Raw genomic sequence first — 13,348 nt, 5'->3', positions numbered from 1 at the left:
AAATGTCATAATAGAGAAGCATCTTAATCTCTGATATTGTGTTCAAGTTTTTAAGAATGTGATACCCTCTAAGAAATTTGCAAACTTAAGTGGAGATGATTTTATATGGCTTAGCATTTCTTTAAACCATATGTCAATACAAGGACTTCTGAAAAAAAATGATAATGTTACTTGATCCCGATGCCTGTGCTGAGTGGAAGGAATGGTATTCTCCTTCGTTTTGGCTGTAGCAGGGCTCAACAACTGTGGCCTGTGAGTGGAATCTGGCCCATCGCCTGTTTTTATAAATACATTTTGTTGGAACACAGCCATGCCCATTCGTTTACATAAGTGTCAGTGGCTGCTTTCCTGCTACGAAGATAGAGTTGACTAGGAAGGACAGAGCCCATATGGCCTGAAATATTTACTCTCTGGCCTCTTACAGAAAAAGTTTGCCCACTCCTGAATTATAGCACAGCGTTAGGGCCGTGGGACTTCTGATCTGACTCTATTCCTAGCTTTTGGAGCTATGGGCAAGTTATTTAAGTCCTCTAAGCTTTAGTTTCCTCATTTATGAAGTGGGAGATACTGAGGATTGAGTTTTTTAATTAGATAATATATTTAAAGCCAGTACTGTCCTTGTTCCAGACCCTACAAGTATTGGACAGGCCCACATAAAGATCTTAGCACAGTGCCCGACACGTAGGGAGTACTCAACAAACATGCAAACGTACAAAATAGCTGATCTGGTTGCTGTCATCTTCATTATCCTCGTGTTCTGCCACTTGGTGGCCGTTGCTCTGGAGCTGTTGGAATCCCAGTGTTTCCCTTCCCCACCGCTCTGCCAGATGGCAGCTCTTTCCTACAAGGAGGCAGTTAATGACCATTGAGATGTCATGTATGGAGTGATTGGGAAGGAAGTAGGTGAAGCTGTTCGATAAGGTGTGAGGAACACAGCAGTCAAGGCAGAACCCCGATGTCAGGACAGCAGGTGGAGTGTGGGCTCTGGAATCCGGAATTCCGGGGGTTTTGTCTTTGCTCTACTGGACATGAGCTGTGTGACCGAATTCAGCAAATGCGTTCGCTTCTCTTCTTCAGTGTCTTCAGGAGTTTAATGCTGCTAACAGTGACCCCCAGGGATATAAGGATGAACTGAGCTCCTGTAGAGAATGTACTCGGCACATAAGATGTGCTCGATTAACATTGCTCCTCAGAGGTGCTGCTTTACGAACGCAGGGGGAGAAGAGAGCGGGCACTGGGGACTTGGGTGCCTGCAGGGTGCGCCCCCTGCATTTCAGTACGCTCTTCACATGTCACTTTTTCAATGAGGCCTCCCCTGACCGCCCATAGGAATATCTCACCTTCCTTCCCCTCCTGGTCTCCCTCCTTCACTTTCCTGCTTGATTTTTCTCCACCTAACGTATCATATTCAGTGTGACCTACTCTGGGTCTTACTTGCTTGGTGGCTGTTTTCCCATCCATGTGAGTTCCAGGAGGATAGGAATGATTGTTTTACCCACTGATAACATTCTTGGTGCCTGTGACAGTGGCAGGCACATAATCTGTGTTTTACTCATAATTGTATTTTTAGTGCTCAGCATACTGCCAGTCACATACTAGAGAGAGAACAAATAATTAATTGAACAAGTAAATGAGTTATATTAATTTAGGGCTTCTTATAGTATTAGTGTCTGACTAATATGGGATTTCTTTACACAAGCTTGCTTCATTGTTAAAATATTCTATAATAATTTGTATTATCGTCTTTGGAAAGAAATGAGTTTTGACTAAAATACACACAGCATAATGAGTACAGACTAAATGTGTTTTTCTGAGGCCAGTCGGCAGGCAGGAAGCCTCTCTGCAGGTGCACAGGTGATGCGAGGGTCCACATTCCATCCACCAAGCCAAAGCTTTTAGAGATGTGATATCAATGTGCCAAAGCCCCACTCCGATAACGTGAGGGATTCTTCGTGTCTGTTGGGAAAGCTGAGCCAGAATCAGCATGAGAATCGGATCAGTGCAGCTTGTCTGTGATAGGCTGCACGCTGTGAGCCTCAGAAGCCCGCCGGTGGGAGGATCTTCCTTCAGCGTAAGGACTTTGGCCAGAATGGGGATATACTAGGTGGCACGTCCGGAGACCAAAATCAATGCCCCTTGGTGACCAGCATTCCTCCCAGGACCTGATAGTCCCCCCCAGGGACTGTCTCCCACAAAGCCTCAGGGTCCAAATTTGAACACATGGTGCCAGTAGGGTTATACAATGTCAGGAACATAAGGGAGCCTGAGTCAGAGGGTCCAGTCAAGACCCAAGACACACAGGATGGACTTTTCTGGATGCCTGAGCTGCAGAAATTCAGGGCAATGTGAGCCTGCAAGGTGAACCTGTCATTCTCCACACTTGTGCCAGAGAACTAGCCAGTGTGCCGGTAGAGCCCATTTGAGCTCTAACGTGGAAATGTGTCAGACAGGGCGGGTTATGTCTGTGTTTTCTATCACAGGACAAGCTCTGTTTGAAAAGTTAGTTGCATGGGATGGAATACTCAGCGGCCTCCATTGCACCCCAAAGTCACTTGCTTCTCTGCCCTGTTTTCCAGCATGGGCTACTGCATCCTTTTCGTGCATGGAATGAGCAAGCTGTGCACGTGGCTGAATCGCTGTGGGGCTGCCACCCTGAGCGTGTCCACTGTGCTGCTGCTGCTGCTTTTCTCCTGGAAAACCATGAAACAGAATGAAATTTGGCTGTCGAGAGAGTCCCTATTCAGGTATGACTAGAGGGTTAAAAGGGAATCTCTTCCCATTTCTTTCTTTGCTGACGCATTTGTTTCCAAACAAACGAGGCGACATGGATCTGGCAATATTTATTAATCCAGAAACGTTTTTTAGTAAAGTTTTAAATGGAAGATGTCATTTTATTTTGGGTTTTAACTTTAATTTTTTAAATGGTATTATATAAAGTTTTACGGGAGCTCACTGTAAGTGAATTAATGGAAATAAGGCTCATGGGAAGGTTTTTGGGTCTGTGAATTGAGATGGAAAGTCTTGATAATGAGCTGGACTGTAAAATCAGCCATCAACAAAATAAGATTGGTCAGTAAGTCTAATTGCATTGTTCAGCTGAGTGAATGAGAAAGGTGAGCACACAGCAAGAAGGAAGAGAGATGCAGAATATTCCAGGATATTAAGTTGTGATCTGTAATCTAGTTACTTTGTTTTGAACATTAATCGTGAGCAAGGAAGTGAAAGACTTTTTCATCTCGTGGTAGGTTTTTATGTAGTGTAGAAGCTGTTTCTGAATATAACAATGCCAGTTTATAGCCCTAACTTGTTGTAAAGTATAAAACATCCTTTGGGTTGCTCATCATGCTGTGTTTCTGGGCTTAGTCTGTCTCCTTGATGTCATAGCCCTGGTGACCTTCACCTGGCCTCCGCGGCTCAGCCACACCTGGCCTCCCAGCAGTATTTCCCAGTCTCCCAGGGGTCCCCAGTCTTTGACCCCTTCCAGCTTCTGTCCTCATTTATGACCCAGTTGGCCAGTTCTGTCAACGTGGTTTTTATTTGGTTCCCTAATCAGCCAGTACCCAACACTTATTCTTTGGAGGCAAACAACTGAAACAGAGTTGGAATCACTTTCAAAAGGAGAAAATATGGAAAGAGCGTAGGAGAGCGCACAGAATTGGGGAGTAGGTGAGGAAGTAAGCATGTAGCAGACGGGAAACAGGTGTCTGGATAGTCTGTCTTGAGGGGACCTGGGTACCTGCAAAGGAATGAACGGAGGGTAAATGTACCCCAATTTTCTCTCTCTTCACATCACAGTCCTAGGAAAAGAAAATCCTCTGACTAAGCCTGAGCTTAGGTCGTGTGCCTGCCCCTTGTCCCTCCTAGGGCACTGAGATGACAGAACTGGCCAAAGACGCTCCCCTGACTTCCATGGGGGGAGTTAGGGCAGGCAGAGCCCCTGGGCTTCCACTGAGATGTCACAGCAAGAGGGAATTCCCCACAGGAAACCCAAGCACCGGAAAAGGACACAGACTCTGGGCTGCCAGAAGTGAGCGAATGAGGGAATGAACGAATGAAGGAGTAAGACAACTGTTCACTGTACCCCTCTACCTTTTAAAACAATATATCTGATTTTGCCGTTTGGCAATTTAACTTTCTTTAATAGAAAAAAAATTAGTCTGGCATGCATGCACGTCTTATCAGCTTATTTACTGTTACTATATCATTATCATTGTCACCATCATTACTTCAGGGAATACTATAGGGACCTGTTGCCCTGTGGGTTTTTTTCTAGGAATTGTATATCACTTTTAGGCTTCCAATTCTGTTCCGTCCCTGTCATACCCCCGACCTCAGTGCAGTTCTCACAGACTACAATGGACTTGTTCCCTCTTACTGCCCACTGCTGAGGTCATTCTGTAAACACAGGGGCATGGAAGTTCAGGAATATAACTTCCTCCTGGTTTCTGTTGGCTTAATTCATTTTTTCTTTCACTTTCAATAGTCAGTGCTTTTATGAGAAACTTTAAAATGATCCTGCCCCGTGTTAAATCCTTTCCTTGAATAAAGGTACTAAGATTGATTGTATTTTCTAATGATGTTTACTGCTTAATCAGTGCAACTCTGAGGAAGGATTTTGGCAGACAGCATTTTATCTCAAGGATAACAAGTTAGTGTTCAAACCCTGTACAGCTGATGCCAGCAATTTAAAAAAAAAGGAAAACAGAAAAACAAAAAGCTCATTGACCTTGCATGCAGAGGCTTCTGGTTTTTTAGATGGAAGCATGTAGGAAGTGAACAGTTGATTACTAAAACACAGGCATTCCACATATGTGCTTAAAGAGACTTTGTGTCTTGAGAGGCCTTTGGTGATCAAATGGAATTTTGTGTAAGGTGCAAATCAAAGCTATCAATAATTTTTAGAAAAGTTTTCCTGTTATAATTTATGTATGTCCTGGGGAAACTTTTAAGTATCTGAGGCTTTAAGTTTATTCTTTTTCCTTCAAGACCAGATGTTTATATATATTCATCTTTCCTGAGTAATGTTCAAATCAGTTGAACATTTACCAAGAATCTTTGAGGCAAGATAGGATTAGTGGCTGGTGTGGGGTCTGGAATTAGGCTTTCTGGCTTTCCTCCAAGTTCTACCGTTTAATAGCTGTGTGATCGTGGGTGAGTTACTTAACCGCTCCATGCCTTAGTTCCTTTATTTTAAAATTTAGGAGTTTGGGATGAACATATACACACTACTATATATAAAATAGATAACCAACAAGGTTGTACTATATAGCACAGGGAACTATATTCAATATCCTGTGATAAACCATAATGGAAAAGAATCTGAAAAAGAATATATATATATACATATACGTATATATGTATAATTGAATGAATTTGCTGTACACCTGAAACGAACACAACATTGTAAATCAGCTATACTTCAATTAAAAAATAAATTTTAAAAAAGGAAAAATTTTTTTAATTTCGAATAATGATAGTGTCTATCTTCTGGGTGTACTATAAGAATAAAGGAGTATGTGAAAGATGCATAGGGCAGTGTGATAAACACTGTGTGAGGCTTTCCGATTATTGCTCTGCACTGTGTTCTAGGACATGAGAGAGCAGGGCGTGGGGCGAGACACTAGAGGAGCCTGAAGTCTGGATGGGAGTCAGACACATGTACACATTTTAATGTAATGTAGCAGGTGGTAGACAGAGGCAGAGCAGGGTGCTGTGTAAGTGCAGGCAGGTGACTGGGACCAACCCAAGCCTTCAAGGACCATTCTCTTGTAGACCTGAGCTCAGCCTGGAAGGATAAGAAAAGCCTAAATTAGCCATAATGGCCAAAACCAAGAGCTGGCCAACTAAGAAGAAGTTGCAGTAGTTCTAGATGAGGTGATGTCCTTGGCAGAGGCCCTGTTTCTGTTTTCTCCTCTGTTCCAGACTGTCAACCCATTGACCATCCTAGGTCATATGGTCTCGTTGAGGCCTCTCTAATTATATGGAGTGGTTGTGCTTGGCACTATGAACGATCTTACAGAATATCTTAGGACAGACCTTAGGACAGAATATCTTAGGACAGACAGTGTTAGAGACAATCCAAATTTCAGTCAAATTCCAGGGTTTCCAGCTGAGGCCTCCTGTCACAAAAAGGATCCCACTGAGTGATGTATTTTTAGGAGATACAGATGGAAGTTCCCCCTCACAGCTTTGTACTTTTATTGGCAAAAACCTCACACACAAAAGCACAAGAACCCAGCACTTGTGTCTCATCAGAGGCTCAGAGAGAGAGTAGTTTGTCCAAGACGAAATCGCTGTGAAAAGGAGGTGTCAGGTTTGAACCCAAATCTGATGTAAAAGCCAAAGAATACATATACTTCACCACACCTGTGTTTTGCTTTATGTTTTCTAACTTAAGCTAATCCCAATATAAACAGAGAAAGACAGAGAGACAGAGACAGACAGAGACAGAATGAGAGATGTTCATAATCATAGCTGCAAGGTACATTTTCTTTAGTTCCCAGAACAGGAGATTATTCTGCTATCTAACCTGAGGAGAGCGTAAGTGCATAGCTTCTAGTGACAGCCCAGACTTTTATATTTTGGTACCAAAATAACACAATTTGATGAAATCTTTTCTTCCCACGCCCCCAAATCTTCAAAATACTTAGAAAGACAAAGCCAGCATGTTTTCTTTTGCATCCAGTTTGGGGTCTCTCTTAATCCCATTCATGAACTATTTAAGTGACCCGTGGACCACCAGTTAAGAATTTATGGCCTAGATCTTCTTCCCTCCCTGTAGGAAATACATTTCTCTTTCCTCCTCTCTGAATTGCTGAGCCAGAGAGATAAGCAGACCTCCCGGGGCAGAGAACATAAACCAGGGATTGGCAAATTCCTTCGTAAAGGCCAGACTGTAAATATTTGAGGCTTTGTGGGCCCTATGGTCTCTTTTGCAGCTGCTCTGCCATTGTCTCGGGAAAGAGGCCAAAGACATCTATGTAAAAAGGTAAACACATTGATATGTCTGTGGCCCATCAGGCCATAGTTTGTTTACCAGTGAAATTCTAATGTTTCTAGTATCTTGCGGTACCTTTTTGGTTTATCAAACGTTGACCAACTTCAGGAATGATTCTGACCTTATATTGATCTTGGTTGAAATCTCTGCTCAACTACTTACTCAGTCTGTAACCTTAGAAAATGGTCTTAATCTCTCTGAGCTTCAGTTTCCTCATCATATGGGAGGTACAGTAATACTACCCATCGGATAGGTTGTTGAAAGGGTGAGAGGAGATAGCCCATGGAAATGGATGCTTACCTCAGCACTTGATTCAAAATGAGCCTCCATAAGCACTGGCTAACCTGATTGTGGCATTGGAAACCTCAGGTTAAACAGGGTCACAATTGAGGAGAGCCATAAATTCTTACTTTCCTTTCCTGTTAACCTCTGGCTGAACATTTTTTTTTAAATGTTTGTTTTCTAATCAGGAATTTGGGGGTGATTCTCCTGACCTATTGTTCCAGTAATGCCAACAAAACAAACTGATGTTCTACAAACTTGGAGAGATACCTGATAGAAGTGGCTTGATATCTCTGTGATTTTTCAAGTCTTCTGCAAACGAGAGGTGTGAGGGAGAAATGCAAAGTGCATGAATTAAGATCCTGAGTTCAAAGGGAGACCTTAATTCATAATCCTTGTTGTAGTTATTAATAGGATTTGGGATCCAGCCCCATAACTTATGAATCCCACATTTCCTTATGGAGTAAATATGTGTAAGGCTGCACGTCCTGTTAAGACAGTTGGGACGACTCGATCACAGCATCCCAAAAGCAAACTGATGAGGCTGACCCCGGAAGGAGGGAGCAGCTTGGCCAGTCAGAGTGACCTGGAAAGTTTCGCCTTTGGTCAATTGTTTATTTTCCTTTTTTCACAAACTGTTTATTGTAAAATGAGAGACTGGAAAAACATAGCAGTAAAATATCACAGAGAGAACGTAAAGGTCAAAAACAACAATGGGAAAAGCAGTGTGTTCTTAGGATTTCAGTTACTCCACCCATGCCTGCTTGCCTGCTACAAATATTATTACTTCCATCCTGCCATCACTGAACAATGCCCTCATCTTAGCAAGGACGCTTTTCACGCTTTTCCACAGGCTGAACTCGGGTGAAACATAGTAGAGCAGCTATGCTAATCACACAGAAGGGAGGATCAATTCCAATAAATATGCCAGTTATATCTATGCTGAAATCAAAGTTACTTTAAAATCTCCCTGTACCATGCACTATTTAGTTCTGCATAGAAAAATCAGACACTTTCCTGTATAGAAATTGGATTTTTTAAAAAGCCATTACTATCACTCTGAACTTGGTCCTGCCCCCATGACCTAATGTACTTCGGGTAATATCCATTTGAAATGTTATATTAAAATTCTAGCTTTGTGTGTTAGCTGGTGAGCTTCACCATAAGGTAATTGAAGGAGATTGATGATTTCACTGGCATCCAAATGGCAGCATTTGTAAATCTTTTGTCTTGGGTTAGTGGTTTCCAGTGAGAGGATTCCTCCAATCTCCTCCGTGGAGTCCAATCCTGGCTTCCAGTATGCAGAGTTTTACATGGGTATAATGGGGTGAGGGAGATTCCACTGTTCAGAATATATATTTTCACTTAATCTACCTTGGAGGTACAGCTCTTCTGGCCCTCAACTGTACCTGTTGTTCCTGATCTCTCTGATTCAACTTTTCTAGAGAGTAAACGTCCTGCCTTTTCCTGGGATGGGGAAAGAATAGAGGAAATAGTCACCTGGGTGTGCCTGGTGGGGAAGAGGATCTGGGGTCTAACTGCTGTTAATACAGATTTACAGCCCATCTGTTTCCAGCCATACCCCACACACAACAAAACATCCTAGCCACTGCCGTGCATTTGACATCACCATAACAGCTCTGTGTAAGTTGAAGTCTGCTGCTGTCACGTGATGCTGCCCTTGGGTTGGTTGCTAGCTGCCCACACTCCCTGTAAATTCTCTCCTCTGGAGAGTTCCTCAACCACTTGGCCAGTGGATTTTAAGTGGAACAGTCTTTGCTGGTCCTAAGGGACTGGGCTTTTTTTTTTTTTTTTTTGCCTTTGAACATTTTAAGTTATTTCTTTTTGAATTAAAAACACTTTTTTTCTTGGTTTATAACGTTAAGGGGCTGTTATTTCAACAAAAATTCAACAAAGGTTACAATACCCTGACGTATTATCCTAACAGGTTTAATTTGTATGGAGTTCCCCTAGTGTTCTTACCTTTGAATTAAAAATTAAATGAAAATATGTCACCTAGAAGAGGAAGTGCATTTAAAGTTCAGTTGCCGGAAACTAGGTTGTTATCATTTCTGCTTCCTCTCTGTCATCACCTGCCCCACTCCAGCATTTAACCCATGTAGGTTCCAGGAGTTTTCTTTCCAGACAGCCCCCAAACCCATCTACCTTCACGACTCCCCTGCCACCACCTCCTTGCAGGTGAGGGAACAGGGACTCTAGGAGCAAAGTCCTTGGGTCAGAATCCCTTCCCCGCCAGTTACCAGCTATCTGATCTCGTGCAGGGTGACTTTGTGAGGCAGTTACAAACGACAGCGTGTCTTCCTCCTTGTGTCATCTTCAAAGCTTCAGTGTTACCCTCTGGGGCTCCCCAGGTATTCTGTTTTACCAGCTGGAGCACACTAACAGACTCACCACTTAAGCAGAGTTTTTAACCTTTCTGAGCAAAACCTCCTTTCCTTATCTGCAACTTGTAGAATAATCATACCTGTATTTTTTTTTTTTAATTAGCCCCGGTTTAGTACATGGGAAATGTTTATCTCCAGTAAACCTTAGTAGGGAAGTCAGTCTACGGTCATTCCTCTTGTAATGATTTATTTTTATAGACAATCTCAATTTTTTTTTTTTTTAAAAACGAAGGCTATAAATGAAGGAAGGAAGGAAAAAACTGAATTAACCTGAGCATGCCGGGTTGTTCCCCCAAAGACTCATCTCTTACCACATCCTGCCACCTCTGCTTCACGTGCAGTTAGCGTGTTTGTTTAGTTGTACACAGTTGTGCACAGCCTTCACTGTTTTACACAGAAACATGTTCAGTAACTCATATAATCCACAAATTTTGGAAGACTTGGCCTTGATGGATGCAATGGATATTTCAAATACAGGTTCATGAAACTGTGAGTAAAACATGAAAGAAACTGACAACATTCTTAAGCAGTACTCTTTGTTACTCATTTTTTAAAATTTATTAATTTTTAGGTCTGGAGTTCAGACTCTGCCCCACAATGCCAAGGTTCACTACAACTACGCCAATTTCCTGAAGGACCAGGGTCGGAACAGGGAAGCCATCTACCACTACAGAACGGCCCTCAAGTAAGCAGCAGATGGGTGTCGGCTGTTGTGTTTCTTAGGCCCTTGTTTATTTCACTCACCCCTCCCAGTATTTGGGGGGTTGTTTGTTTCTCTTGACAGTGAACATCTCCTTGGAGATGGTATAGATCTGGGACTCCAAGTCTTTGGGCTCAGTGTTTGAGTCTAAGTCTACCTTGCTTTTAACTTTTAGTGTTTTCTTGTAAAAATTTCCATTGCTACACATTATGCAGTGAACTGACACAGTTGAATGCACATATACAGACCAATAAGAGTTGGTTGTCAAAAACATACTCGTAAGTTCTCAGGATATTTACTCCAGTGAATTCTTCCCAGCTTAGGCTTCCCTCTTTACATAAATATCTAAGAGGGTTTCTATAAAGACATTGGAGTATAAAATAAAATACTCTGATAATTGTATTAAAGAGAAGGAAAATGAGAAGACACTTGATTACCGTATTGGGAATATGTTAATAAGGTATGTATGTACATAAATATATATACAGTATATGTTTTTCTAATGTTTTAAAATTTTTTTTAAATTTAAAATATGAACAGCCCTGACACTCTCCTTATACTCATCCACTGAAAGAGAATATACCAAACATGGCTTTAGAGATGACTTTTAAGGGAAATTCAAATTTAAGGTCTGCGTTACCAGCAGCTGTCTGCATTGCTCTTAGGTACTCTTTTAAATTGCAACTCTGACTTTCAAGGTAGTCTTCCCTAAGAGATCCCAGATAGTAAATGTATTTAACCTGGAACGTGTGGAGGCGTGATAAGCAAACACAGCCTTGGAATCTCCCAATGTGGGCAAATCCTCTCCTTTATTGAATAATGTGAAGCTCACAGGAGTTTTTCAAAGAGGTTTCCATGCCTCTGCAGTATGTCCCACATTTGGTTGAATTTTCTGATACTGTTTCACTTTGGGACATGCTCTAAAATATGTGTACCAAACAAATCATACATTTCACTGAAGTTCCCTCTAAGGATTGTCTCAAAGCTTAGTTTGAAATTGTCATTCTTAAAGTAACTGACCTAATTTTTAAAGTTATCCTTTTGAACAGTGTTCTACCTAAGTACGTTGTTCATCAATCAAATCTTTTAGACTTTAGGACCTGTTATTTAGTATTCAGTATGGCAAAAATTTTAAACTGTACACATCAAGTTCCCTGCTAAATACTTTTCCAAAGATAACAAGAAATATAAATTCAAGAGGAATAATTGTAACAAAGCTTTTTATTGAGGAAAGAAGTTTTTATTAAGAAATAGAAGACATTTTTAAAGATTTAATAAAGGGGCTTCCCTGGTGGTGCAGTGGTTGAGAGTCTGCCTGCCGATGCAGGGGACACGGGTTCGTGACCCAGTCCGGGAGGATCCCACATGCTGCGGAGCGGCTGGGCCCGTGAGCCATGGCCGCTGGGCATGCGCGTCCGGACCCTGTGCTCCTCAGCGGGAGGGGCCACAACAGTGAGAGGCCCGCGTACCGCAAAAAAAAAAAAAGAAAAAAGAAAAATTTAATAAAGAGTCATATTCTTCACTGCAAGCCAGTTTATGCAGATATTTCCAGTGCTTATCTCTGGTTGTTGAGATTATGGTTTAATTTTTTTCTTTACACTTTCTACTGTGCTTCAGAGTTCCACGATGAGCATGTATTATTTTTGAAATGAGGAAATGTTATTTTTAAAAAGGCATGTTCCCCCCGCCCCCCCCCCCAAAAAATGATACAAATGAACATATTTACAAAACAGAAACAGACTCACAGACCTAGGCAATGAACTTATCGTTACCAATGGGGAAGGGTGGAGGGGAAGGATAGATTGGGAGTTTGGGATTGACATGTACACACAGCTATATTTAAAATGGATAACCAACAAGGACCAATTGCATAGCTCAGGGAACTCTGCTCAATATTCTGTAATAACCTAAATGGAAAAAGAATTTGAAAAAGAATAGATATATGTATATGTATAACTGAATCACTTTTCTGTACTCCTGAAACTAACCCAACATTGTTAATCAACTATTCTCAATATAAAATAAAAATTTTTTTAAAAAGGCATGTTCCTTCAAGGGACATTTAAGCAAATAAAGCGCGTTTTGGCTTTAATAATTAATTAGTGTTTCATGATTTTAGGTGGCATTCTTAAAGGGAAGAAAAGAGCAGTAAGTTTGCCTGAAAAATATTGGTTGGAGGGAAGTATATCAGTATCTTTTAAAATTTGTTTCATTCTAACAGACTATTTTCTGTGAAGTTCAAACAGAAAAATAAGGCAGACCTTAAGGCACAGCTTGGGGAAAAGGTGTAAATTAAGCAAAACTCTCTGGCAGCTGACCTTACAAAATTACAGTAGCTGGTTGGGACTTCCACTGTCAATAAAAGTAAATGTTTGCTTCAGCAACTGTCCTTGTGGAAGAAACTTGTCCTTGAGAAATGGGGTAAAGACAATTAAAGCTAAGAATATACTACATAGTAATTAGTGAAATATTTCATCATCTCAGACCAGGCTCAAAATATTTCTGATTTAAAGTATCATCATTTTTGTTATGGATACCTCCATGGTGAATTTTCAATGGATGTGGTGTTTTTTGTTTTTTGTTTTTTTAATTTAAGTAAATTGTCACTCTTTGTGTTAGAAAAGGAGAATACTGGGACTGTTCATCATTTTGATGATTATTTATCCTAGGTGACTGGAAGACTGCCCTTACTTAAATATAACTCCTTCTCTGTGGAGGTTGCTAACACAGGGATTCCTCCCCTCCCAACTGCTCCACCCTACTTCACCTTTGGTGTATCTTGATGTTTTCCACGTCTGCAACAGCAATAAAGAGAATGATTAGGGAAATGCAGGATTAAAGGTGGTATTATCTGAAATCAGCCCCAACAGTTATTCATTCCTGTTGTAATGACTGTATAGGTTCCAAAGGCAATGGTGATATTGGTCATTAGGGTTGTATCTATACCGATATCTTTTTGGCTGG

The 13,348-nt window shown here is 41.3% G+C and overlaps 1 protein-coding gene across 3 annotated transcripts in view; it reads left to right on the top strand.

Moving 5' to 3' along the window:
* Window positions 1-13,348, top strand: part of TMTC1 (transmembrane and tetratricopeptide repeat containing 1) — a 260,748-nt gene that overhangs the window by 182,924 nt on the left and 64,476 nt on the right. For all 3 annotated transcript variants that reach the window (XM_029204345.1, XM_029204346.1, XM_029204347.1), the window contains 2 exons: window positions 2,577-2,744; window positions 10,256-10,369. In XM_029204345.1, coding sequence (XP_029060178.1) covers window positions 2,577-2,744; window positions 10,256-10,369 — 282 coding nt within the window. The remainder of the gene's footprint in view (window positions 1-2,576; window positions 2,745-10,255; window positions 10,370-13,348) is intronic.

This window comes from Monodon monoceros, unplaced genomic scaffold (assembly GCF_005190385.1).
Source record: "Monodon monoceros isolate NGI ecotype Baffin Bay Population unplaced genomic scaffold, NGI_Narwhal_1 Super_Scaffold_6, whole genome shotgun sequence".
Taxonomy (NCBI): Eukaryota; Metazoa; Chordata; class Mammalia; order Artiodactyla; family Monodontidae; genus Monodon; species Monodon monoceros.
Note: the sequence above shows the minus strand (reverse complement) of the source record. Positions and strands in the feature narration are given on the sequence as shown.